We start from the raw sequence: 26,784 nt of genomic DNA, 5'->3' as shown, positions 1-26,784 counted from the left end.
TAAGTACAAACAGGAGTAGACAGGTAATTTCATAAATCAGTAAGACTACAAGGAAAATTAACAGGTAAGTGCAGCAACAACACAAGTAAATCCAACCTCACAGCAATGTCACTCTATCACTCAGCACTCGCACTCGCACTCAGCACTCAATGCTCAACACTCTACGCTCACTGGGGGTGTGTACAGACTCCGGAGGGCCTCCCAAATCCCAAGCGCTAAGCACGGACAACTCATGTGCCATCGTATCAATACTTGGATCTGCACGGTCAACTCACGTGCTACGTGGATAACTCACGTGCCATGGTATCAATACCTGGACCCGCACGGTCATCTCACGTGCTACGCGGACAACGCACGTGCTATGATATTAATATCCTCACAACCAGGCCCTTGGCCTCACTCAATCATGTACCTCACTAGCCTCACCATCATTAACAAATAAGGGAACACAACCCACATCAAGTATCAAAGCATATTAGCAAATAATAGAGACTGAGGTAAACATGTACAATAATTTTTATGACTGAGTACAAATAATATGAGCATGAATAAAGCCTAATCATGATCTCTAACATGAAGGCAGACAAGTTCAACAACAAGTAACTACGTAAACACAGATGATGGCCATGAGGCCTCACGGGACGGACCAAGTCTCAATCCCTTGCGGTGCAAACCCACATGACCATCACCTAGCGTGGGTATTACCTCCAAACAATCCCGTGATATCAAATCTCTGGGTTTATACCCTCAAAGCCAGAGTTAAAACTATTACTTACCTTAACAGTGTAAAATCCTATTCCGGGATGCCCTCATCTCTGGAATCGGTATCCAAAAGCTCCAAATCTAACCATAATCAGATTAATACCATCAACATAGGCTAACGAATCAAATTCCACAATAAAACAACAAAATATGCCAAAAATCCGAAATCGGCCAAAACCCGCCCCCCCGGGCCCATGTCTCAAAATCAGTCAAAAATTACAGAATAATAAACCTCATCCTCTCCCGAGTCTAACCATATAAAATTTATCAAAATCGGACACCGTTTGGTCCCTCAAATCCTCACTTAAACTCTCCAAAACTCAAACCCTAACTCCCTCAATTTCACTTTGAAATCATCAATCAAATCCCAAAAACGAAGATGGATTCATGAAATATAACCAAAACTGAGTAGAGAACACTTACCCCAATCCTTATTGTGAAAATTGCCCCCACAATCGCCAAAATCCGATCTCCCCAACTCAAAATATGACCGAATGAACAAACCCTCATTTTATATATTTTTCTGCCAGATATTCTGCCTCGTTTTTCATAACAAACGATCCCGAAACTCATTATTTATGCCTCCAATGGATTTCTTGTGAAAGTTTAGTCAAGTTAGGTTCTTGAATAAACTCAATTTGACCTTATAATGAAGGAGATATGTAGGTTTCAATATTTGCAAATAGTGCAAATTTTTAAATACGCCGTCAGTGGTAATTACGTAATTAATCTGAAAAATCTCGCAACCTAATTCTAATGATCATAAAATCCTCATACGATGTCCAAATTCAACGATTCTTTTTGCTACGGGTCCGTAATTATGATACGGATCTAGTGCTTCAATCAAAAAGAAATCGGAGCTCATTTGTTCAATATGATATCATTTATGCTTGAAGAAACGGCATCGAAACATAAGAAAAACGAGCGCAACACACCCCAAATCTATCCGAAACTCACCCGATACCCTCGGGACGTCAACTAATAATTCCAACAAGTCATATATCACTACCCGAACTTAGTCGAACCTTCGGAACACCCAAAACAACACCAAAATACCAAATCAACCTCGTATTCAAGCCTAAGAACTTCTAAACTTCCAACTTTCACCAATTGAAACCTAATTCTATCACGAACCTCCAAATTACATTCCAGACACACTCCTAAGTCTAAAATCACCCAACGAAGCTAATCGAATCATAAAAATCCAAATTCGAATTCGTTTACTCATAAGTCAACTTCCGGTTGACTTTTCTAACTTAGCTTTCTAACTAAGAGATTAAATGTTCATTTCACTTCAAAACTACTCCGAACCCAAACCTACTAACTCGATACAACTCAACACACCTGAATAATATATAAATAAGCATAGATGGGGGGAATGGGGCTATAACTCTTAGAACGAACGACCAGGTCGTTACAGAACAGTAGCATTAGCATTCTGTACTAATCCATGAATGAATTGCGTGTGACTTTGTAAAGCTGTGAACATATTACTATTAGTATCCCACATAAACCATATTCTTCCTCTGCCATTTGAAGAGGCATTTGAACACCACTTCCATCCAGCTACAACCTTATTTATTATATCCTTTACTTTATCATCTTTAATTCTATGTTCAACAACTGCTATCATAGTTATTTTATTCACCTGCAAAAACACCTTCATCTCATTTTGCTTATATACTTTATTGAACCCTCTTACATTCCATGTAGCAATCTTCATACTGATATGGATTGATGAGGAACCTTTTCTGTATTTTCCTTCATACTCCCCTGTCCTTCAACTTTATCAGCCCAGCTTGAATGTTCAACCTGTGGATCCACTCTTAAAGGAGTAAAGCCATTGGTAGTAACAAGTGTGTATTGCTTAGGACTGGAATAGTTAGCCTGCAGGCCTTTTCCACTAGCTTTTTGCCATGGTGCTTTATCAGTCTCTTGTGTCTCAAGTTGCTGAGTTTGAATTGACTGCCTATCTTTCACCTCATCGGGTTGTTTGGTTTATCCTTTTCTACCCATTGGACTGTTGGCTTTTGGATCTTTGCTTGTTGCATATTGCCTCCATTCTTATAGACTTTGTCTTGTTGATTTGGTGCTGTAAACTTCTGTTTCTGCTGGCCATCCCTCTATCTTTCTCCCTGTAGTTCAACAAATTCTTGTGAGTCATTACAATCATGCCCAACCATAAGACATTTTTGGCAATACTTTGGCACCAAATCATACTCTATTGTCTGCTCAAATTCTTTCCCCGATGGATCCTGCACTATAATGCACTTTGGTAACTCCTTGAAAATGTCCATTTCAATTAGAACCCTAGCATAAGAGATTCTAGTTGTACTTGATGTACATTCATCAGCATATATCGGGTATCCCAAACCACTAGCAATTCTACTCAGCGTAATCTTACCCCAGCAATTCAGAGGCAGATTTGAAAAACTCACCCACAATGGAATAGTCTTCAAAACCTCATCATAGAAGTTGAAATCAGCAGACCATGATTTGAGGATAATTGGCTTGTTCCTTATAGTATGTGGCCCTGTATACATTACTTCATTTTTATCCTCTATGGTATTGAACAAGATGACAAAATATCCCTCATTATGATAATAGACTCTTGGTTTAGCAGCAAAGTTCCAATGGGAAGCTATGAACCTTTCCATAGTTCCAATTGATGGTGAGGCTCCGATAACATACATTATGACTGCCTTATTCCATTTCTCGGTTTCTTCTGCCATTTCCTCTTGTTGCAATTGAACCTTCTTAACTCCATCCTGTATCAGTGGAGGAACATAGACGAAATCCATCCCCCTTTCAGCCAATCTGTTGCCCGCAAATAGATTCACCCAAGGTTTCCCTAACTTCCCATTATTTGGATCGATCTTCCCCTGTTTAAGAGCATTCTCATCTTGTTGCTCAGTACCCTGTTGTTCTTCCTCTGCAATTGGTTTACTCGTGCTAGCAGCAACCTTTGGAGAGGGAATTTGGCCCAAACTCTTAGTCTTCTCAGTCATTTGCACAACAGTTCTCTCTACAGTAACCAATGGAACAGTGCTATCTCCTGAGGTTATTGATCCAATCTTCCCTACCGTAGCTTTAGGCATTGAATTCAGATCACTAGTTTTGATACTACTCGAACCTACTGGTGAATTCAATTTCATGACATTTGCTCCTCCTGAATTAGGTAGTATCGAGCTTTTCCCTTTTTCACTAATTAGAGTTTCATTTGAAGAAGAAGCCATGCCTTGTTCACCACTGCAATTACCTGATACTACGAAGTCAACCAGTTGGATCTTCGTTGCATTCCGCTTTGGTCGTCCTCGCCCCATTTCCGGCCAGCGTTGTTTAGCAAAACAGACCAAGAAATATTAAAAAGAAAAAAACAAGAAGAAGAAAAGAAAAAAAGCAACAATTGAATGCGTGCATCACACGGGAACATCATCTAGTAACTACTCTATGCAATAGGTAGCAAATATTCTGGATTCATCAATTTTCTGCATGGTTGGAAATTTATGTTTTATGCATCCGTGGTTTCAATAATTTGAGTAGAATTCTTTATTTATCCTAAGTGTTACTTATATAAGCACAAAATCAAATATCATAGGGCTAAAAGATCTCAATAATGCATAGCCTATTATGGAACTAAATTAGGTACCTCTCCTACTCTAGCACAAAAGTTTCTTTCAAATATACACGGTATCCATATCTTCCATGACAATATATCCAAATAATAAAATGAAACCATTTGTTTATTATTACCATTGCACTTTTTGACACGTAGAAAATGCCAACATTATTTGACTCAACATTATTTTATTTTTCTCAAATTAGCTTGCTTAATATGTTAGACATGCGGATCTTCTTCGGATCATTTATGGTTAAGTGTGTAGTAAGATCCAAGATTGTCCTTTCCATGTGATCTGTTCTCTTTCACCGTTGTAGAGTCACTATTTTATGACTTATCACCTACATCATTTTCAATCTCTTATTAGTAATTAATCATAGACTTTATTTTTTCCTTATTAGTAATTAATTAATTATTAATTAAGCTAGATTTTGACATGTTAATATACTATAGTATAGAGTTGAAATAATTAAGCTATAATTTTAGTTCAGACTTAAGTAACTGATTTTTAAGCGACAAGCTTTTAAGGTTTTAGTTTCTATTCTTCAAAAATTTTAATACATTTTGGATGATATCTTTTAAAATATTTTACCCTTTTTTCCATTAGTTGCCTCCTAGCCCTCGCTAGGGGTGCACATAGGTCGGGTTGGTTCGGATTTTTCAATTAAACCAATCAATGGTGTCGGGTTCTTAAATTTATAAACCAAATCAATAAAGTCGGATTTTTCGATTTTTTTCGAGTTTTCGGGTTGTTTTCCGGTAAAGTCTTAATAGCACAAAATATGTAACTTGTGCTCCAAATATTTATTTTAGTCCTAGTAGGATACAATTATATAATGTATTTTCCAAAAAATAAATAATAATATGAGATGAATCATAACATTGCACTAAAATATTCAATAACATAGATAATAAAATCGCACAAAGAAAATATTACTAATTCTTACACCATAATAAAAATTAACATAATCTAAAAATACTATATAGGTCGTGTTAAAATAAGTACAACTAATAAGTACTATTAATTACATAACTAAGCATAAAAAAAAAAGATAAACTAGATTATACATTTTCATTATAAATCAATACAAAAATAAAAAATAGATATCCAACACTATTGTCATTCCTAGTGTTGAATTGAATTTCTTTCATTAGCATTAGTATTGATTTGAACTTTATTTGACTTACTACTTTTATGGGCTATAAAATTTATTGGACCATTCAAGAATATTAAGTCCAAACTTTAAATAATATTTTTAAAGATAAAACCGTGAACAAGTTTAAGAAATATTTATAAATTATATTACAATAAATATTTATATGCATAAAATATTTTTTAAAATTGTATAAATGTAATGTCGGGTTGGTTTAGTTTCGGTTTGACTTTTTTTAGTTAAAATCAAACCAAACCAATTATGGTCGGGTTTTTTTTCCAACACCAACCCAAATCAAACCAAACCACAATCGGAATTTTTTTTCCCGGTTTGACTCGGATTATCGGATTGATGCAGTTTATCGATTTTATTTGTACACCCATGCCCTCACAATAAAAAACTATTATTCTGCCATCAGTCTTTTGTTTGTTGTACTGTGATTGTACTGAGATAAGAACACAGCTTTTATTCTTTTTTTTGTTAATCCATTCAATCATTTGGGGATTTTTGCCAGCCTAAAAGTGCACCTTGAGCATGTGAAAATCTTTTATTTTGGATCCCTTTGCTTTTGAGCAAGTTTGATATAATAATAAGGGGGAAAATATGGAACTATTGAGAATATATTGAAGAGGTTGTAGCTGTGTTATAACCAACTGAAAAGTAACAGCCTGGGAAATATATAAATCCACGCATATAGGAGATATTTTCCGACCAATTTATCTTCAAGCCAAGTCTAGTTACAGTTTTTCTCTTTTTTGTTTAATTATATGTACTTTTATTGAAAGACACATCATGATTTGTATAAATATCTGTAAATATCTCCGGTTGGCGGTTGGCACCATGCATCTCATCCTTATAAACTACACACTATTGCCTTCTCCTTTAATTAATGTTAATATCTACAAATATCTTCCCTCTTTTTTATTTTTTTTATTTTATTTTTTATTTTTTCTTTGTTTTTCTCTTTTTAGATATCTTGTTCATATACTTTGAGTATTATGGGATTTACATATATCATTCATTTGCAGTGCATGATTGTTAGGAGGACAAACATCTTCTTTTTCATTTGGTTTTCGTTTGCACTGTCTATATGACTTGCTACCCACCATTAGTTCCACTTCTTTCTCACTGTTTGTTTCCCACCTTTTTTTTTTTTTTTGAATAATCAAACATCAGAATAATTACATTCTTGAATTTTTCACTCCTACTCATATTCCAAATTGAAGATACGAATCTCAATTTTTTAGCAACAAATTTTCTTCTTTTTCATTTTGTAATGGTAAAATGGTTGGGGTCAGAAGCAGATCCAGAATTTGAAGTTTATGAGTTCCTATCGCAATCTCAAATTAATATACCATAATAATTGGTTTCACAATTAGATATTTATAGACATTTAGTAAAAATTTTAATAAAAATACAGAATCTACGCAAAGTTATTGGGTTCCTAGAAATTTATATACTATACTCTATATACGCCCCTGATTGGGGCAATTTGTTCAATACACTAATAGCCAAATTATACTTCAAAAAGTTATACTATATTCTTCTTTTTTTTGGTTGGGGGGGGGGGGGGATGGTTGTAATGATCTGACTAACCCGAATTCACGCCTCGCATGACCCGTTAAAAGGGAGCACAATCCCTACAAGGAGTTTTTCAATTCTAAGAGCTCAAATGCGAAACAAAGTAAAACGATAGAAAAGATCTCGTGCATCCCACCATATTTCTGATAGTTATCTTCCCTTCAAACTGACTTTATAGACAATATGTTTCCAGTCGTCTATCATTAATTTTCCCATTTAAAATTTACCAGTATATGTAATTAGTTATCTTTTGGAAATTCTACATGCTCTTTCATTATTGTAAAATTTTCCCTTCCCTATAGTTGAACATCTGTCTAATTATGTGTGTGTACATATTGAGTTACCAATAGGTGCTTCTTTTTTTTTTTTGGGATGTATGTGTGTGTTTACAAGTTCATATCAACCCTTTTTTGGTTACCCAGTGGTAATTAAATTATTTTTCAGTAAATAATGTTTCTTTGTTGTTACTATATATGTGCCAATTTCATCACTACTTACGCAGTCCCGTCAAACGAAAGAATAAGTTGCCTTTAGTCATGTTACCCAAAAAGGAAAAGAACTTTTAAGTTGTAGTATTATTTATTTGTGCACATGTTTGGAAAAATGGGGAAAATGAAAAATAAAGTATTTTAGCAAGCAATATTGATGTCCCTTTACTAGTAACTATATATGTCATATAGTCATTGCGGAGAACGTTGAGTTTTTAGTCAAAATTAATAATTTTTATGTGGCAAGTCTATTTTTGTTCTTTAAATATACCGCTAAGCATTTTTATTCCTTAAGTTTACTAGAGTGAAGCACCATTGATCCTAGAAGAATATTAATCTTGTTAAAAACTAAGGATTATTAGGGCCCGTTTGGCCACAAAAAATTTTATTTTTTAAAAAAGAAATTCACTTTTTTCTAGAATTAGTGTTTGGCCACGAAAAATTCAAATCCAACTTGAAGTTGAATTTCAGAATTTTCGGAATTTTGAAAAACTCCAAAAGCTATTTTTCACAATTTTCACTCCAAATCACTCACAGAAATTCAAAAACAATCCAATTTGTATTCATATTCAAACACTACTCCAATTTTCAAATTAAATATCATTTTTAACTTAAAATCTTTTTCACTTTTTTCGAAATTTCACAATATTTTTAACGTCCAAACGTCCACTAAAATATTTGTGATGCAATAAGAACAATCTAAGGCTTATGTAGAGTTTTAAGTACATTAACAACAAACTCTTTTTCTTTCAAGACTAAAATATATAAGCGTATAAGACATTATTAGATGAATATATAAGAGATGCAAGTAGAAAAATGGAAATTTTCTTTCAACATTAAAAAAGCACGCATAAGGACACAAAATACAAAACAAGTAAAACCAAACCATAGATTTGATTATACATTTTTCTTCCTTTTCACTCTTTTTTATTTTCTCTCTTTTTTCATGTCCTAATAAGAAATATACTAAGCTCAGGTCCTCCATTCCCATCAAGATTCATCATATAAAAAGCTTCCGAGTCACGATTCCCTACGACTCGTTCAAACTTAGCTCTCATATACAACAACTCACCTTCCGACTCACTGCACTTCCGGCCATCGTCCACCACCGGAATCACTCCGGCTCCGACCGACACGTTCTGCACGGTACGCAACACGTGCCGGTCGGAGCCCGCACACGCGCGTGAAAGCGCGTACCCACACTTCCTGCCGTTGCAATACATAGTCCACCTTGGTTCTTTGAAAAGCCTCACGTGCCGGCTGCCACGTGGTGCTTTCTCGCACTCCAATGCGATTCGGACAAGACCCGATGACATGTCTTTGACTAAAGCAGATGTAGAGATGGCAAATTCAATCAAAAGAATTGGTTCTGACGTGGGATTATTTTGAATGGCGAAGCTGACGTGGCCTCTCCGATGACCGAATAAAGTTCCGGTGAATTTCCGGCCAAGGGAGATCGGTATAACAGAGAGATTGGGCGAGAGATTAAGCCACATGCACGTAGGAAGTATTGTAGGGAATGAGATAATTCTTAGAAAAGACTTGAGAAAATTAAAGTTGACTCCGCCACGGCTTTTGTGAATAATAGGTGAATATGAGAAATTATTATCCTCAAAAGGATCGTTAAAAATAGAATTTGATTTTTGGTAATTAGATGGAATGATCAACTTCTTTGAGCTATTGCAGCTGCTTGTTCTTGGAAGGGTAGAAACTGTTTGTTCATATTGTCTCATTGTAAAGGAGAAAATGAGACAAAAAAGAAATCTGTATGTACAAAGAATAGAGGAGATTAGAGGGAGACAAGATGATGATAATGTTTGGAGGTGGGCAATATATATAAATGGAAACTGTCAACGTTTGTGTTGTTTGGATGTTTAAATAATGCTGATCATTTCATGCATTCATGCCTCTGCTGAATCTTTACATTATAAATTATTTCTTAAAAAAATAATACAAGTGATAATTATCACTTCTTCTGTTTTAACGTATGTGATATTTTTAGATTAGAGAGTTAATTTGACAAATATTTGAAACTAAATTAGATTAGATTAATTTAATATTTTTTAAAAATTTAAAATTTAAAAATAATGCGGAAAGTACTATAAGATACAGATTTTTTTTACATCACTATAAAAAATATTTTAAAATATTTATCAAAATTCACATAGTTTGAATTTCGAGATGCAAAAAGTGCAACATAAATTAGAACAGAAGGAGTAATAAGAACTAATATTAATAACCTGAAAAACAGAGGTAAATTATCTGCCAAATCAAGCTAAAATACTCGATAGTGTTATATTCTCTCTATATATATAAGTTAAATCCAAATTTTTGAATTATAAGTACTTCCTCTGTTCACTTTTATTTGTCAGCTTTTTGAGAGTCAATTTGACTAATTTTTAAAGTTAAAATGCGTTAGATTTTTTTAATATTTAAAAATTAAATAAATATTCAGAAACTATACAAAACTTACTATAATTTGTAATTTTTTTCGTGTGAATATGATAAAAAAAAATACATGTTAAAACGTTCGTCAAAGTTTATTTAGTTTGACACACAACTAAATGTGAACCAAATAATTCTTTAAGGACCGCTGATGATTAAGTGGTCCAGCAACGCATAATCAGGATTACACGTGCAGCCGTTTTGATGATTACTAGTATAATTTAAGAAAAGCGTTGTTCCTTTGCCCGCGTGACTGTGATAGACTGATCTTCGCATAGAGTGGACGGCTGGGATTGCATAATGAGATAGAGCATGAGTACTCTTTTGGTGGACCTCAATTGTTCGCTGCTGCCTCAGTTTATTTGACTATTTCTCGTTGCTCGTCAAGCATAAGTAGGCACGTGTCTTTTTCTTAATAATAACAATAATCACGTCTTAGTGGAACAAGAAAGACATGGATGGTTTACTCATGTAAATCAATAAAAAAATGAGAAAAAAAAATATAAAAAGAAAAAATCAAAGTCGAATCTTATGTCGGATTTTCTCAAAATGCTTGAGAAACTTATTGAATTTCCGAAAGAGTCTTCATAATGCTATACTTTAATTAAAGATCGAGTCAAAGGAGTTGCGCGAAGTTGCACCTTATCGCAGCCGTTTACTTGCTCGTTAGCGATATTTTTTGATTTTTGAAAGAAGGGGCGGAGCTTGAAGAAGCGAAGCGAGCCTAGAGTAGCAGCCTATTATGTTTTTTCAGGCCCCTTTGATATGTTATTAGTCAAGCGCTAGCCCCCCTATAGAGTAAATCTTTTCTGTTATCAATGAAACGAAACGCCAGATAGATTGACCTTTGCTAACTACGCTTTATATAGACTGGAAGCTAGAGAGATACTAAGGTATAATGCTTCTACCAGAGCATGTTGAATCCAATCGTTGCACGTTCCCCCTTTAGCTAAACCACCACTTCACGCTAACCCTTTTGCCTGGCTTAGTATCAAATAATTATAAATTTTTATTTTACATATCATCATGCTACCAGGCTGATTCTTTTCTTTTTGATGTGGACAAATGGATATCACTAGAATAAGCTGATTGTCACATCGCCCTCGATAACTTCTTTTGCATTGTAGCTATGTGTGATGACTCGCCATGTCATCATGCCACATAAACGCCATTTGGCATACATTAATGCCATGTGGAAGCTTACATAGGAGGAATGCTTGCATTTGTGAGAAGATTCTAGAGAAGTATGGACATTTCCTTTGGAAGATCCTAGATGTTTATGGATTTGCTAGGAAAGTCCTTGGAATCTTCTAGGCTTGTAGAGAATTCTAGAGAAAGCCCTTATCTTGTAAATATTAAGGACTTGTGTAACAATTAATATTTGCACACTAGCCCCTAGGAGACTAGTATATAAAGGAGGTCATTCATTTGTAATTCATCAAGCAAACAATTCAAGTTCTCTCTAATACAAAGCTTCCATTAACAATTCTCTTGTGTTCTTTCTACCATTCTCTTAGCGATCTTGAGTGTAGTAAGGCTGACTTGGCATAACAAGAACGTGAGCAAATTGTCAAGTGCCGCACTTATTAGTTAACTACTAAGGACGTGACAACGTGGTATCAGAGCAAAGGTTGCGACTAAGGGAATGGCGAACAACGGAGAAATTAATGTTGCCAACACCCAAGCCAACGTCATCCAGGATTCTGCTGGCAAGAGCGGCCGTAACAAAAAGAGAAATGCCACCAACAAGGGCCAGGAGGTGCCACCCGAGGTTGTGTCAAACGAAGGGCTTATATCCCAAGAACCATCTACCACTGAGGCGAGCGAGGATGGAGTGGAGGTACTGCCTGAGGACGTCTCGCTCGGTAAAGAGTGGGTGATGAAGATGAACGCGGGGATGGACGCCGTGGAGATCTTTGGCCAACGCTTGGGGAATGTGGAAGGCACCCTTAGTGTTCTTGAGGGGCACACTCTTGAAGAGATTGAGAGCATCCGAAATGACTTGGAGGGACGTACACAGACCGAGATGGAACTAAGGCAAACTATCACTGCCTTAGAGTGCAGACTCATGGAGGCTTTGAGTACTATCGATGCTATGAAGGCAAAGATAGAGTCACTCGAGGAACATGTTAGTGCTGGCGTGACCGAGGCAGCCAGCAATATTGTGGTGAGGAGGGAGGCCAAGATCGAGGCTCCCAAACCCCCGGTGTTCAAAGGTGTTCGTGATGCGCAATAAGTGGAAAACTTCCTTTGGCACTTGGAGAACTACTTCAAGCACGACAAAGTGAAGGACGACGAGGCCATGATCAATACAGCGGTGTTGTACCTCTCAGAGACTGCCATGCTATGGTGGAGAAGGAAGATGGCCGACGTGGATAAAGGTATATGTACTATTAGCACGTGGGATCAGTTCAAAGTCGAGTTCAAGCGACAGTTCTTTCCAAACAATGTCTTGTACGAGGCAAGGCGCAAATTTAGGGAGTTGAAGCAAACATGGAGCATACGTGTCTATGTCAAGGAGTTCACTACCCTTATGCTTCAGATCCCCAACCTGACCAATGATGACTTGTTGTTCCACTTCATGGACGGGTTGCAAAATTGGGCTAAGCAGGAGTTACAACGTCGGCAAGTCGCAAATATAGACCAAGCCATAGTGGAGGCCGAATCATTGATGGATTTCAGGAATGACAAGCACGACAAAGGGAAAGTCAAAGAATCAAAGTTTAACAATGTCAAAAGTGGGGGAGACCGTGGCAAAGGCAAGGAGATACAACAACAATACTTCAAGACTCAAGATTCCAAAAAGTTGAGTGGCCATTAGGGCTACGCCGAGAAGAAGGCGCAGGCCGAGAAGAAGGGATGTTACATATGCGGAGGGACACACAGCTTCAGGAATTGTCCCGACCTAAAGAGCCTTAGCGCCATGGTCCGTGAACGGAAGGAGCAACCGCAAGGAGAGAGTTCGGGAACCGCACAGTTAGGTATGATCGGATTATGCGGTGCTGTCACAAAGCAATCTATCCAACCTACCGAGAATGGAAACCAGTACGTAGATCTCACCATCAACAACAAGCCTGCTCGTGCAATGGTGGATACTGGAGCAACTCATAATTTCGTGACCGAGGCTGCCGCAAAAAGACTAGAATTGAAGCTTGCTCCAACCAACTCCCGCGTCAAGACCGTGAAAGTCGAGGTACAAAATGCTCGTGGGGTAGCTAATGGAGTTGGTGTCAAATTGGGAACTTGGAAAGGTATGAAAAACTTTACCGTAACCGCTATGGATATCTTTGACATTATATTAGGACAAGAGTTCTTTAGACATTGTCATACTTTGATCGATCCCTACCTCCAACATCTCTTGGTTATGGAGCGAGAAGGAGCTTGCATGGTACCTACAGTGTCTATGCCACACGGACAGAGCCAAGCACAACTCTCAGCTATGCAGGTTGTCAAAGGTATCAAGAAGGGGGAGCCGACGTTCGTGGCAACCATCGCAAGTCTGGAGGAAGACAAGAGTTTTCAAGAGACACTACCACCTTGCATAGAGAAGTTACTTGAGGAAAACAAAGATGTCATGCCCGAGGAGTTGCCTAAGCACTTGCCGCCTAGGCGAGAGGTGGATCACAAGATTGAGTTGGAGCCGGGGGCTAAGCCACCCGTATTTGCCCCATATCGTATGGCACCGCCCGAGCCAGAGGAGCTTAGGAAACAATTGAAAGAGTTGCTAGATGCTGGTCACATTCTCCCATCAAAGGCACATTTCGGCGCACCAGTATTATTCCATAAGAAGAAGGATGGATCACTACGCTTATGCATAGACTACCGAGCACTTAATAAGGTCACAGTGAAGAATAAGTACCTGATACCGCTCATTGCTGACTTATTCGATAGACTTGGGCAAGCCAAGTATTTTACTAAGGTGGATCTTCGCAAGGGCTACTACCAGGTTCGCATTGCAGAGGGGGATGAGCCAAAGACAACATGTGTGACGAGATATGGAGCCTTTGAGTGGTTGGTGATGCCTTTCGGCTTAACCAATGCACCTGCCACATTTTGCACCCTTATGAATAAGATTTCTAATCCCTACCTTGATCAGTTCGTGGTAGTCTACCTAGACGACATAGTCATCTACAGCAACACCTTGGAAGAGCACATGAAGCACTTAAGGAAGGTTTTCCAAGTCTTGCGGGAGAACGGGCTATACATCAAGAGGGAGAAATGCGAGTTTGCACAATCAAAGGTGCACTTCTTAGGCCATGTTATTAGCAATGGCGAGCTACGCATGGACGAGGCTAAGGTATGTGCTATCCAGGAGTGGGAGGCACCTATAAAGGTAACTGAGTTGAGATCCTTCCTTGGCCTTGTTAACTACTATCGTCGGTTCATCTATGGCTACTCAGCAAAGGCCACACCATTGAATGAGTTGCTAAAGAAGAACAAGTCATGGGTTTGGACGGAGCATTGTCAAAGGGCGTTTGAAGACCTCAAGGAAGCTGTAACAGAGGAGCCAGTCTTGGCATTACCTGACTTTGCCAAGACATTTGAGGTGCATACAGATGCCTCAGATTTTGCCATTGGGGGTGTCTTGATGCAGGATAAGCATCCCATAGCATTTGAGAGTCACAAGTTAAATGAGATGGAGCGACGTTACACAGTGCAAGATAAGGAGATGACTGCTATTGTGCATTGTCTTCGTACATGGCGACATTATTTGCTTGGGTCAAGGTTCATGGTCAAGACCGACAATGTAGCTACTAGCTACTTTCAGACGCAGAAGAAGCTCACCCCAAAATAGGCTAGATGGCAGGATTTCTTGGCCGAATTTGATTATGTGCTGGAGTATAAGCCGGGCAAAGGTAATGTTGTAGCCGATGCCTTGAGCCGGAAAGCCGAGCTTGCTGCAATCACTTCGACAAGATGGGACATTCGTGAGGCTATAAAAGAAGGCATGCAACACGATCCAGCAGCCAAACAACTTATCGAGTTAGCCAACCAGGGCAATACGAGACATTTTTGGGTCGAAGACGGCTTACTACTTACCACAGGTCGGCAAGTCTACGTGCCTAAGTTTGGAGACATTAGACGGCAGATTATAAGGGAGAGTCATGACACAGTGTGGGCTGGTCATCCTGGTCAACGTCGCACTAGGGCCTTGGTTGAGTCAGTCTACTATTGGCCACGCATGCGAGATGACATAGAGTGTTATGTGCAGACTTGTCTTGTCTGTCAACAGGACAAGGTTGAATAACAAAAACCTGGAGGACTTTTGGAGCCACTACCAGTTGCAGAGTGTCCATGGGAGAGCGTGACTATGGACTTTATCACTTGCCTACCGAATTCTGACGGTTATGGTACTATTATGGTGGTCGTGGATAGATTTTCCAAATATGCCACCTTCATGCCCGCCACACCAGGTTGCACTGCCAAGGAAGCTGCCAAGTTATTCTTTAAGAATGTGGTGAAGTATTGGGGCTTACCAAGGCATATTATCAGTGATCGAGACCCCCGTTTTACTGGAAACTTTTGGAGAGAATTATTCGACATACTTGGCACGGAACTGCACTTTTTCACTAGTTTCCAACCATAGACAGATGGACAAACGGAACGGGTCAATGCCTTACTAGAATGTTACTTGAGGCATTATGTAAGCGCGCATCAGAAAGATTGGTCAAGGCTCCTAGACATCGCCCAATTCTCTTATAACTTGCAGCGGAGTGAGTCCACGAGACGGACACCATTTGAGCTGGCCACAGGCCAACAGCTACAAACTCCACATTCATTACCAGCCGCGTTCGAGGGAAAGAGTTTGGGGGCTTATCATATGGCCAAAGGATGGGAGGAGCAGCTTGACACTGCTAAGTCCTACTTGGATAAGGCAGCTAAGAAGATAAAGAAGTTTGCAGATCGTAAGCGGCGTCCCACGGACTATAGAGTTGGGGACATGGTCATGGTAAAGTTTAATCCAAGACAGTTTAAGGCATTACGGGGCATGCATCAGAATCTGATTCGTAAGTATGAGGGGCCATTTAAGATAGTCGCCAAGATAGGCAAGATCTCATACAAGCTTGACATGCCATCATATCTTAAGATCTACCATGTCTTCTATGCCAGCATGCTTAAGCCATATCATGAAGACAAGGATGATCCAAGTAGGGGCCAATCAAGTCGAGCGCCTATTACTATCACCACCTCGCACGACCGGGAGATTGAGGCTATTATTGACTACTAGGCCAGGCAAAAATAAGGGCAAAAAGTCACCGCAATGTTCCTCGTCCATTGGAAGGGGCAATCACCGGAGGAGGCCACATGGGAACGTTATGAAGATTTATGGTAATTCAAAGATAAGATCCGAGAGTTTATGCAGCAACATTGCGCCGCGGTCGTCGCAACATTAGGTGGGGGAGATTGTGATGGCTTGCCATGTCATCATGCCACATAAGCGCCATTTGGCATACATTAATGCCATGTGGAAGCTTACATAGGAGAAATGCTTGTATTTGTGAGAAGATTCTAGATAAGTATGGACATTTCCTTTGGAAGATCCTAGATGTTTATGGATTTGCTAGGAAAGTCCTTGGAATCTTCTAGGCTTGTAGAGAATTCTAGAGAAAGTCCTTATCTTGTAAATATTAAGGACTTGTGTAACAATTAATATTTGCACACTAGCCCCTAGGAGACTAGTATATAAAAGAGGTCATTCATTTGTAATTCATCAAGCAAACAATTCAAGTTCTCTCTAATACAAAGCTTCCATTAACAATTCTCTTGTGTTCTTTCTACCATTCTCTTAGCGATCTTGAGTGTAGTAAAGCTGACTTGGCATAACAAGAACGTGAGCAAATTGTCAAGTGCCACACGTGTACTTAGTTAACTACTAAGGACATGACATATGGCTCTTATCCTTCCTAAGTGGTTCGTAAGTCATCATACCAAATAAAATGAAAATATTTTTTCCTCAACAAAGTATTATTGTGGGAGAGGGTGCAATTCAGGACATGTCATCGTATTTTAAATTGGCACCCTATTATATCTGTGACGAACATTTATTAAAGGCCACTTATTTTGCTTAAGAAAAAATTGATTACTACTATAATATCAGGAAATTTTGATTACTACTATAATGCACGTTTAGTGTATATACTTATTAAATTCAGGTATTAGTTTTATTTTACCATCCCTAACTATGGGTACGTACGTAGTAGATGATTACTCAGTCCCTCTCACCCCCAAACAATGGATAGTAGACCTAGATCATATCTCTTTAGTTGACAACTTAATTATAACTAATTGTGGCGATTTTGATTTTGATGAAAACAAACAATGCACAGGTAGAAAGTGACATGCATGAGGAGCATGCAGATAGTCAAACGCAAAATAGTATGCATGAGAGAGGCCACTATATATGTCGAGGTCCATTTGGATAGGGAATGACACTAAATAGATCGTAAATTCAGAATTTAAATTTAATAGATTTAATTTTAAAAAATTTATAACTGAATTCATTACACTTTATAATTATAAATTCAAAATTTAATTTCTTTTTAAAAGTAAAATAATTTTTACATATATATGCATACTCCATGAAAAAATAATAAGTCAATTGAACCCGTTACTCAGTGGCGAAGCCACATGGTTACGTTTTAGAGGTATATAACACATATTGAACACCATTTGTCATAAATTTTTTACTTTTTTAAAATTTGAACACCCTTGGAGAAATTCCTAGTTTCGCTACTGCCGTTACTTATATGTTACATTCGGGTCAAAATAGCGTGTTTGACCAATTTTTGAACTGGTAATAGAAAATAGCCAGTATTTGTAAAGTAATTGAAAAATAGTCACTATTTAATGTGAAAATAAAAAATGGACAAAAACACCCTTAGCTGAAATACAGAAAAAATTCAGCATAATTTGCTTGTTAATGGAACTCATGTGTATAAAACTCCAGCATATTACATAAGAACTCTAACTTATGAATTTCATCATATTATGCTGGAATATTATATGTAAAATTTCGAATTCCGACATATTATGTTGGCATTTCTTTGGATTTTAACTAAGGATATTTTATCCAAATTTTATTTTTTTCATAAAAAATGACTAAAATTTGATTAATTTTAAATTATGCTAAACTTTAATTAGCAATTGTAAATCCCACTAATTTTGAATTGTAAGTCCTTTGGATAATGAACGTAGTTGATTAAATAATTAAATTACTAACAAGTCAACTAAGTAAACAAAATCTTCACTTCACTTTATAATTTAACATAGGGACGGTTCCAAATTAGGCTTTGTGTGGATGCAATGGCCAATAAGATTGGTGGCCTAACCCAATTTAAGGGGCAGGATTCAATTTACTATCCTTATCTTTACTAAGTAGTAGACATTAATCTCTTTTCCACAAGCATTTGTCATCTTCTTTTGAATCAACATCTCCATTCACCCCTTATTAAATTCAAGCTAAAACGTCATGGACTTTAAATCTTATTAGGGCTAGTTTTATTATTATAATATAGAAAATCATTATCATTTTTTCTTGAAAAAGTAAAAGGCATTAGAGATTGGTTTGTGTGGGTTCCCAAATTATAGGGCCAAGATTCATGAAGTCTTTGTCCCTTTAAATCTGACGAGGGCTAGTTCTATTATTATTATAATTATTTAAATCTTATTCTTAGGGCTAGTTCTATTATTACAATTATTTCCTTCATTTGGCAAATCACAATCAATCATGATCATCATCATATTTAAAATCAAATTACGTACTAAAATTGATAATACTTGATTGTCACACTTTTTTCTTTAATAATGTACCCAGAGAAGTTAAATTAATTCTTATGAAGTGTCACAACATACTAAGTTTTAATTAAGAACTTTATTGCTTTTACAAATTTTAATTTCACATTTTCGACATGAGAATATGTAAGGGATGATGGAAATATTTTCCTCAAGAAAGTAATTTTTGTCTTCTCGACATGTTTTAGAGACAGGAGTTTTATATGGTCAATAAGTAAGGGAAATTAAAAAGGGTAAAATGGAAAGGCCATCTCCACCGTAACAAATATTATAAACAAAGGGTTCAATAAAATATATTAGACGTGCAGCCGTAATACAACAATAGTGTAAATTTAATCCACAATAATATCAACGCTTCGTTACTTACGTAATTAATCAAAAGTCAGGATTAGACAACACATGATGATACTTAATTAAAAGAATTTATTAAAGATAAATTATGTGCATTTTAAAATAAGGGACGACCATAGATATAATATCCTTTTGTAGGTCTTTAATATATGTTAACATCATGTAATAGGAGAAAGATGACACTTAGAACATAATTCTAATTACTATAATAAATCATCTAAGGTGACATAACTGTACGTGGATTGGTTTGACAAAAAGGTTGCCCTTTTATCATTTGTATTTGAAATGAAATTGGGAATTATTATACATAGCGCTTATTATTATAAATATAAACTAGAACCCCAACAAACTAAAGCTTTACTATATATCAAGGGTGGCCATTGCACAACCACAAAAATGCTTGGACGGAATATAAAAAAGAAAAGAAAAGAGAGATTAATATAATCCTTCCCAAGGTTGATTGGTCCGTTCATTTCCACCTTTTTCAACAAGTTCGAGCTTTAGTCATAGCTTGACAATTAACAAAAAATAATTAATATTATGAAAAAGAAATATAAATATTGCTTAGCTACATATAATTAGCTAGTAATTAAGAAACAATATTAATGTAGAAAAGAGGGTTTTAGCTTGTAGCAACTGATAGTCTGCATAAGAAGAAAAAACAACAAGTTAAAATATAATATTTTATTATATAAAAAACGGAGCAAGAAAAAGTTAAAGCTTACATTAATACCCTAAGCGCAATGAAGTGTCTGAATCTTCTTCTGAGTCTGATTTGCTATCACAAACTAAAGTTGAGCTTCCACCAGAAATCTTGTTCGCTGCTTGATTATTTACAGAATAGTGATTGCAGGAACTGCGTCCAAGTTCCTCAATCTTAAACAAAATAAAAACATTAATAAAAAGGAAAACCCAAATATCAGGCCATCGTCACTTATCAGGAAATTAAAAAACAATTAAATTGTAAAAGTACGTGTTTATTTAAGGTTATTTATGTTTTCATTTATGAATTTAAATAGTGTAAATAATTTTTGCAGTGTAATTTAAACTAGCAACACGTCTGCTAATGCGTTTAGCTAGTATGTTCTCGCTCTTTCTTGACAAGGTGGGTTTGCTCTGATGGTATGCACTCTCCACTTCCAACCAAGAGGTTGTGAGTTCGAGTCACCCCAAGAGTAAGGTGGGGAGTTCTTGAAGGGAAGGATGCCGAGGGTCATTTGGAAACAGTCTCTCTACCCCAGGATAGGGGTAAGGTCTGCGTACACACTACCCTTCCCAGACCCCACTAGTGGGATTATACAGGGTTGTTGTTCTCGCTCTTTCTTATTATTTTTTTCTCGCTCCTTGTTGGCGGAACGGCATACCGGAAGAAATTGAAAGATCCACGACGGAATGAAAGAACAGAATTTTGTCACAACAAGAAAAGGCTCATTTTGTGGGGGGGGGGGTATTTTTTTAGTTTTGTGGCGGTTTTTGACCCCTACAAAATGAATTGTGGCGGTTTCAAAAAACGCCACCGTTACCTTCACCACAAGCATTTCTGTGGCAATTTTGTAAAACCTCTACGACGACCACCACAATATAAAATTTTAATTTGTGACGGTTTTTAAAGGTAATTAGCGACGGTTTGTAACACCCAAAATATGATCTCAATGTTTTAAAAAAATAATGTGAGGGGGTTATAAACCCCCACAATTTGATCTCAATCTTTTAAAAAAAATAATCAGTGGCAGCTTATAACTGCCACAATAGTGAAAAATTTTAATTCAAGAATTCAATAAATAAACTCAATAACTCATACAACATAAATCCATTCCAGTAAGAATATCTATAGTAACAAACATCAACACATTCAAATTCATATCACACTAAAGTTATAAAAATACATATTTGATAATTTAAACATTATACATTCTACAGCTGTCCATAATAAGTAAATATGCAGATGTGCTAAGTATTTACTTGGTGATTTGTATTGTTGTCACCTGATCATATTCTCACATCTACCAAATGAAGCAGGCTCACTCTACACACCACATGCTGAAACAGAGAATTTTGATCAAAAACTTATAAAGGAATAAAATTTTGCCAACAAGCTAAAAGAAAGATCTTGGTATATAAATAAACGAAAGGTCTGATTTATCTTACAAGTAAATCTGTTACTTGATCTAACAATAGCATTGAACTGAAGTTGTTAGATACTCACATGAATAAGAGCTAAAGTACAAAGCTATTTCCTTGGATATCATCACAACACTTACATCCACAAACTATTTTACTTGATAGCATAAATTCTTGCCATATATTCACGAAAATCATAATGTAACTAATAAAATATAAATTAACTACCATAGGCTTTCTAACATTAGAATCAAACAAATAAATTATAAGTTATAATCTATCCCAATGATTAGCAAACTTGCATCGAAACTGAAGGCTAATAACACTAGAAAATTTAAGTAGAAGAAATGAACTGAATAAAATAGGAGTGGTCTGATAGGAGTAGTTAGTTAAACAAATCAAGCATGTTAAAATCTGTTGGATCCAACTTCAAACAAAAGAAGCAACAAATTAAAACGCGCAAAACTTTTTCTAACGCATGAATTCCACTAGTATCTGTATTATCCGCAAAAACTACAAGAGAATATATAATAAATTACTCTTAGTTACTTAATGTGACCTGGGAAAAAGATGTGAAGATTTAGGAGATGAGTTAACAAGCATAACTTACCACTCAATGCCATCATAACATCATATCAATCTGTTAAAACCAAAATATGCATAGATTAGCATTCAATCAAGTTGGCTTCATCAAAGTTTGTCCATAGAATTACTCCACAGTAAGAGATCCTCTTATGGGGAACACATACGAATACAAGATATAAAAAATAAGGTGAATCAAATGTGAACACCATTTCTGAACATACCTTTAAACCAAATATGAATGTCATCTCTAAACATACCTATAAACGAAATAAATAAGCACTACTTAAAGATGCAATATTGTTACCTTTAGATAAAACACCATATTAAATGAAAAGTTTATTCGGATTTGTATGTATTTGTTGCTAAATAAGTAGTGGTATTTGCCTCGACTACATCATCAGTTAGATGGTCTGTAGCTAGTTATATCCTAACTCTTAGTATGGCTCATTCTTATAACCTTCATCTTCCACAACTTCTTATGTATCATACAAATCTCTTGGCTTTAGGTTTACAAAAAGCACTCTATCCTTAATTAAAAACATCATCTATGTAGTACACCATATTTATGCTTGAGATACTTCAATGTAAGGCTCATGTTCTTCACCCTCAATCTCGAGTAATTATATAGAAAGTTGGAGTTTATTTTCTTTTTCCAAATAAATAAAATACCAGTAGCATACAAATAATTTACCTGCCTAATGATCTTTGTCTGCTAGAAATATTCAAATTTGAAGGCATATATAAAATAAGTTCAAAAACTTATGCGAGCCGTAGATAAGCTAGTTTTTACAATAAAATGAGTCAACTTACCTGATAGCGGGTTTGAAATTACACCATGTCCAGTACTCTTAGAAACGTGCACATCTGCAATAATGATATGATGCAAGACATATTACTAGAGGAAGTTTTCATCTGCAGTAATTTATTTTTTAAAGAAAGTGAAAAACTAAACTACTAAATTATGAGCTATAAAAGAATAAATTTGTCACCATACCAAGTAAAAGAGATGCATTCATTGAAGACCATGTACTGTCTTGATATTCCTCAATGTAGAAGTGAAAAAAATATTAGCAAGTTCCCTGACTGAATAATTCGCAGAATAAAATGCATTTATGCTCTCCCAATTCCCATATTATATTAATTTGTGGGACAATCAATTTCAACATCACACAACAGAACTAAATTCTAATTGGAATCTGGAAAAAACTTTGCGTTAAATAAAGGAGCTTCTTACTACAACACTGAGTAATCTGTAGCCAGAAGCAAAACATAGGGCCGTTTGGACATAAAAATAATTATTTTTTTTCGAAATTTTTTTACTTTTATCAAAATCAGTGTTTGGCCATGAAAATTTTAAATTTCACTTGAAATTATATTTGAAAATTTGAAAAACTCCAAAAAGTTATTTTTCAAAATTTTTACTTCAAATCACTAGCAAAAATTCAAAATATCTCCAAATTATATTCATGTCCAAACATAACTTTAATTTCCAAATATCATTTTCACTTTAATTTTTTTTTCTTTTTTCTGGAATTTCATAATTCTTATGTCCAAACGCCCACCTAATGGTCTTCCCTCGAATGTCAACACTCTTTAAAAAAGAGAATAAATTTCAAGCTAGATTGTCCATAAGGGTTTCATTACTGGTTCAAGCAATAACTATAACTGAAAAACCCAAATTCTACTGCTACTGAGATAAATAAAATAAATGAAATTAAGAGGAAAAGAAAAATAGAAAAAAATCACCTTTAGACGAGCAGTGACATTCTGAAGTTGATTCGCCCAAATGGATACTTCACTTCAGAAATTCCCAAGACACAATGCAATACCAATAAATCGTATTCCTTGCCTGAAAATACCTTAATAAAAAAAATTACTTAAATTGAAACAATGGAGTAACACAAAAGACATAATCTGTGATTCAAAAATCAGAGCAGGAGCCATAAATTGAGATGAAGAATAATACTTACAAAATGTAACTAATATGGATAGAAAATTGAGAGAGAACGCATATGAAGGGGAGCAATGCACTAGAGAAGAAGCAGTTCAACCGAGGAGTTGAAAAAGGAAAACCTAGGGCTAGAGGCATAATAGAATTAAAAGAGGAAAAGATTCGGGAAACTTTTTGGAAAAGGAGGGAGAACTTACCGCGTTTACTTTTCGAGCAAAAAAACAGGAAAATTAAGGCAACAAATACGTTTTTGAGAAATTAAGTATTTTTCCAACAATAAAATAATATTTTTGAACATAATAAAATTGCTAAAATCCCTAGATAAAATAAATGTAACAACTAGTTACGGATGTATTAATATCGTATTAATTATTTAAAATTTTAATTAATGAAATATGAATATCTTTTTAGATGTTAAATCTAAATATATTTTTTATCTTTTAAATATAAACAAATTGAAAAGACTATTTTTGGGTAATTTTTTTTATAACAACCAAATAAGATCTAAATTTTAAATGTTAATGTAGGTGTATAACAACTAATCGTTATAATAGGCCAAAAAAATATGAACATATGAGATTGTTATAAAGAGGTTTAACAATATATTTTTTCATTCTACTATTTAGTTACTGGTGTCATATTCTTCATAATTGTGAAAAGAATTCATCCACAATAAAATCAATATCTTAATATTGAGAAGTGACAAATAAGGAGAGGAAAAAATGCCTTTGAGTTTTTAGAAGTTGAAAATTAAACTAGGATTAATTAGTATTCCTAAATTATCTATGATATTTGTTAGTTTATTTAATTTTGTCTAATTAGAATTCACGGTCGGAATCATGTAGGAATAGATTTTCTAAATTCCAGTCAAACTTGGTTTGTAGTATTATAAATAGGGGTGTAGCTACATAATTTCTAAGGTGGAGATGTATCATCGATGTAGAGAGATTCAAAAGTTTATAAATAAATAAAAAAGTCTCCTACCATGTTTTCTCTCTAGTTTGATAAATTTCTTCCATATAGCCGTTGTTGAATTTTTTGCTTGTGCTTAAACAAAGAATATGAACGGCTATGTGTGTAAAAAGGGGTGTAGCTACATAATTTCTAAGGTGGAGATGTAGCTTATGTAATGATCTAACCGTTCATTTTAACTTTTAGAACCTCGTTCTCTAAAATAAAACTCCTCGTATGTACTTTTATTGATTTATGACTTGCGGAGATGGTTGGTTTTGGGATTTGGAAGTGTTCGGGTTGAAATCGGAATACTTGATTCTTTAAGTTAGCCTTAAAAGGCCAAGTTTGACTTCGGTCAGTATTTTGAGAAAACGACCCTGGAATCGGGATTTGACGGTTCCAATAGGTTCGTATGATGATTTCGGACTTGGGCGTATGTTCGGATCGGGTTTTGGATAACACGGGAGCATTTTGGCGCTTAACGTTCTTTAATTTTGGTTTGGAGTACGTTTTTGAATAATTGAAGTCCGTTTGGAATTGCGAGTTTGGAAATAATTCCGTATAGTGATTTAAGACTTGCACACAAATTTTGGTGTCATTCCAAGTAGTCTAAGTATGATTCGGCGCATTCGGAGAATTTGGAAAAGTTGAAGTTCAAAGTTTGATCCCATTTGGTTTTGGGGTGTGATTCTTGGATTTGTTGTTATTTTACTCGTTTTGAGAGTTCTAATAGATCCGTATTATGATTACAGACTTGTTGGTGCCTTTGGACGGGGTCCCGAGGGGCTCGGGTGTGTTTCGGACCGCCCGAAGCTAAATTTGAGAAACCAGATTTTCCAGTTATGGTTTCCTTCTTCGCCTTTCGCTAGAGAGGTCTCGCATTCGCGAAGGAAAAACTGGAGCAGGCAAGATTTTCTCTCCGCGTTCGCGAATAATGGATCGCGTTCGCGAAGGGTGATGGCAGTATGCATCGCGAACGCGTGAAGCCTTTCGCGTTCGCGTAGAAGGGCGAAGTCAGGCGGGGAATTGGGCATTAAAGCTTCGCGTTCGCGAATGAGGCATCGCGTTCGCGTGAAGAGCCTCGCGCTCGCGAAGAGTAAAGTTAGGCAGCACATTTTTGTGCTTTGAGAGGGTCTGGGCAGAATGTTAAGTTCAGAAAATGGGACTTTGTCCCATTTACCATTTTCAACGATTTGGAGCGCGGATTTAGGCGATGTTTGAGAGATTTTCAGAGAAAATAACGGGGTAAGTGTTCTTAACTCAATACTGGTTAATTTACCCGAATCCAACACTATTTTTATCATGTAATCGGTGAATTAAGTTAGAAAAGTTTAAAAACCTTTTTGGATAGATTTGAGGACTTGAGGGCCGAATTATTATCGGAATTTAGTAATTTTGGTATGGGTAGACTCGTGGTTGAATGGGCGTTCATACTTCGTAACGTTCGTGCGGATTCCAAAATGCGGGCCCCACAGACGATTTTTTGAGTTAATTTCGGATTTCATTGAAAAATATAGTATTTTCTTATGAAATTAATTCCTATAATTTTTAGTGATTGTATCGAATTTATTTTGCCTATATTCGAGCCAGACATAGTTGGATGATCGTGGAAAGGGTCTTCTAGTGGATTAAATTGGAGCAAATTGAAGTAAGTCTCTTGTCTAATCTTGTGAGAGGGAAATTACCCCATAGGTGATTAAAATTAATAAATGTTGCTAATTGTGGGGGCTACGTACGCACGAGGTGAAGAGAGTCCGTGCGTAGCTACTATAAATATTAAAGTCCGGGTAGTTTATGACTAAAAGTATGAATTACTTGGGTAAAGTGTATTGTTTACTTAATTAAATTATTCGATTATATATATATATATATATATATATATATATATATATATATATATATATATATATATATTATGAATTGTTAGGAAAGATATCGAAAGATGAACATCTCATATGTTTAATTTTCTGTTTAAAGTAA

The 26,784-nt window shown here is 36.0% G+C and overlaps 1 protein-coding gene across 1 annotated transcript; it reads right to left on the bottom strand.

Moving 5' to 3' along the window:
* Positions 1-8,413: 8,413 nt before the first annotated feature.
* Positions 8,414-9,452, bottom strand: LOC104086715 (protein MIZU-KUSSEI 1-like). Its single transcript, XM_009591037.4, has one exon. The coding sequence runs from the start codon at positions 9,335-9,337 to the stop codon at positions 8,549-8,551; it is 789 nt and encodes a 262-aa protein (XP_009589332.1). The 5' UTR covers positions 9,338-9,452; the 3' UTR covers positions 8,414-8,548.
* Positions 9,453-26,784: the final 17,332 nt, after the last annotated feature.

Source organism: Nicotiana tomentosiformis, chromosome 2, assembly GCF_000390325.3.
Source record: "Nicotiana tomentosiformis chromosome 2, ASM39032v3, whole genome shotgun sequence".
In the NCBI taxonomy this organism is placed as follows: Eukaryota; Viridiplantae; Streptophyta; class Magnoliopsida; order Solanales; family Solanaceae; genus Nicotiana; species Nicotiana tomentosiformis.
This window is presented reverse-complemented; position numbering and strand designations above follow the sequence as displayed.

Bases quoted from the DNA above. Each gene is read 5' to 3' on its own strand.
- LOC104086715 (XM_009591037.4), bottom strand. From the start codon at position 9,337: ATGAGACAATATGAACAAACAGTTTCTACCCTTCCAAGAACAAGCAGC.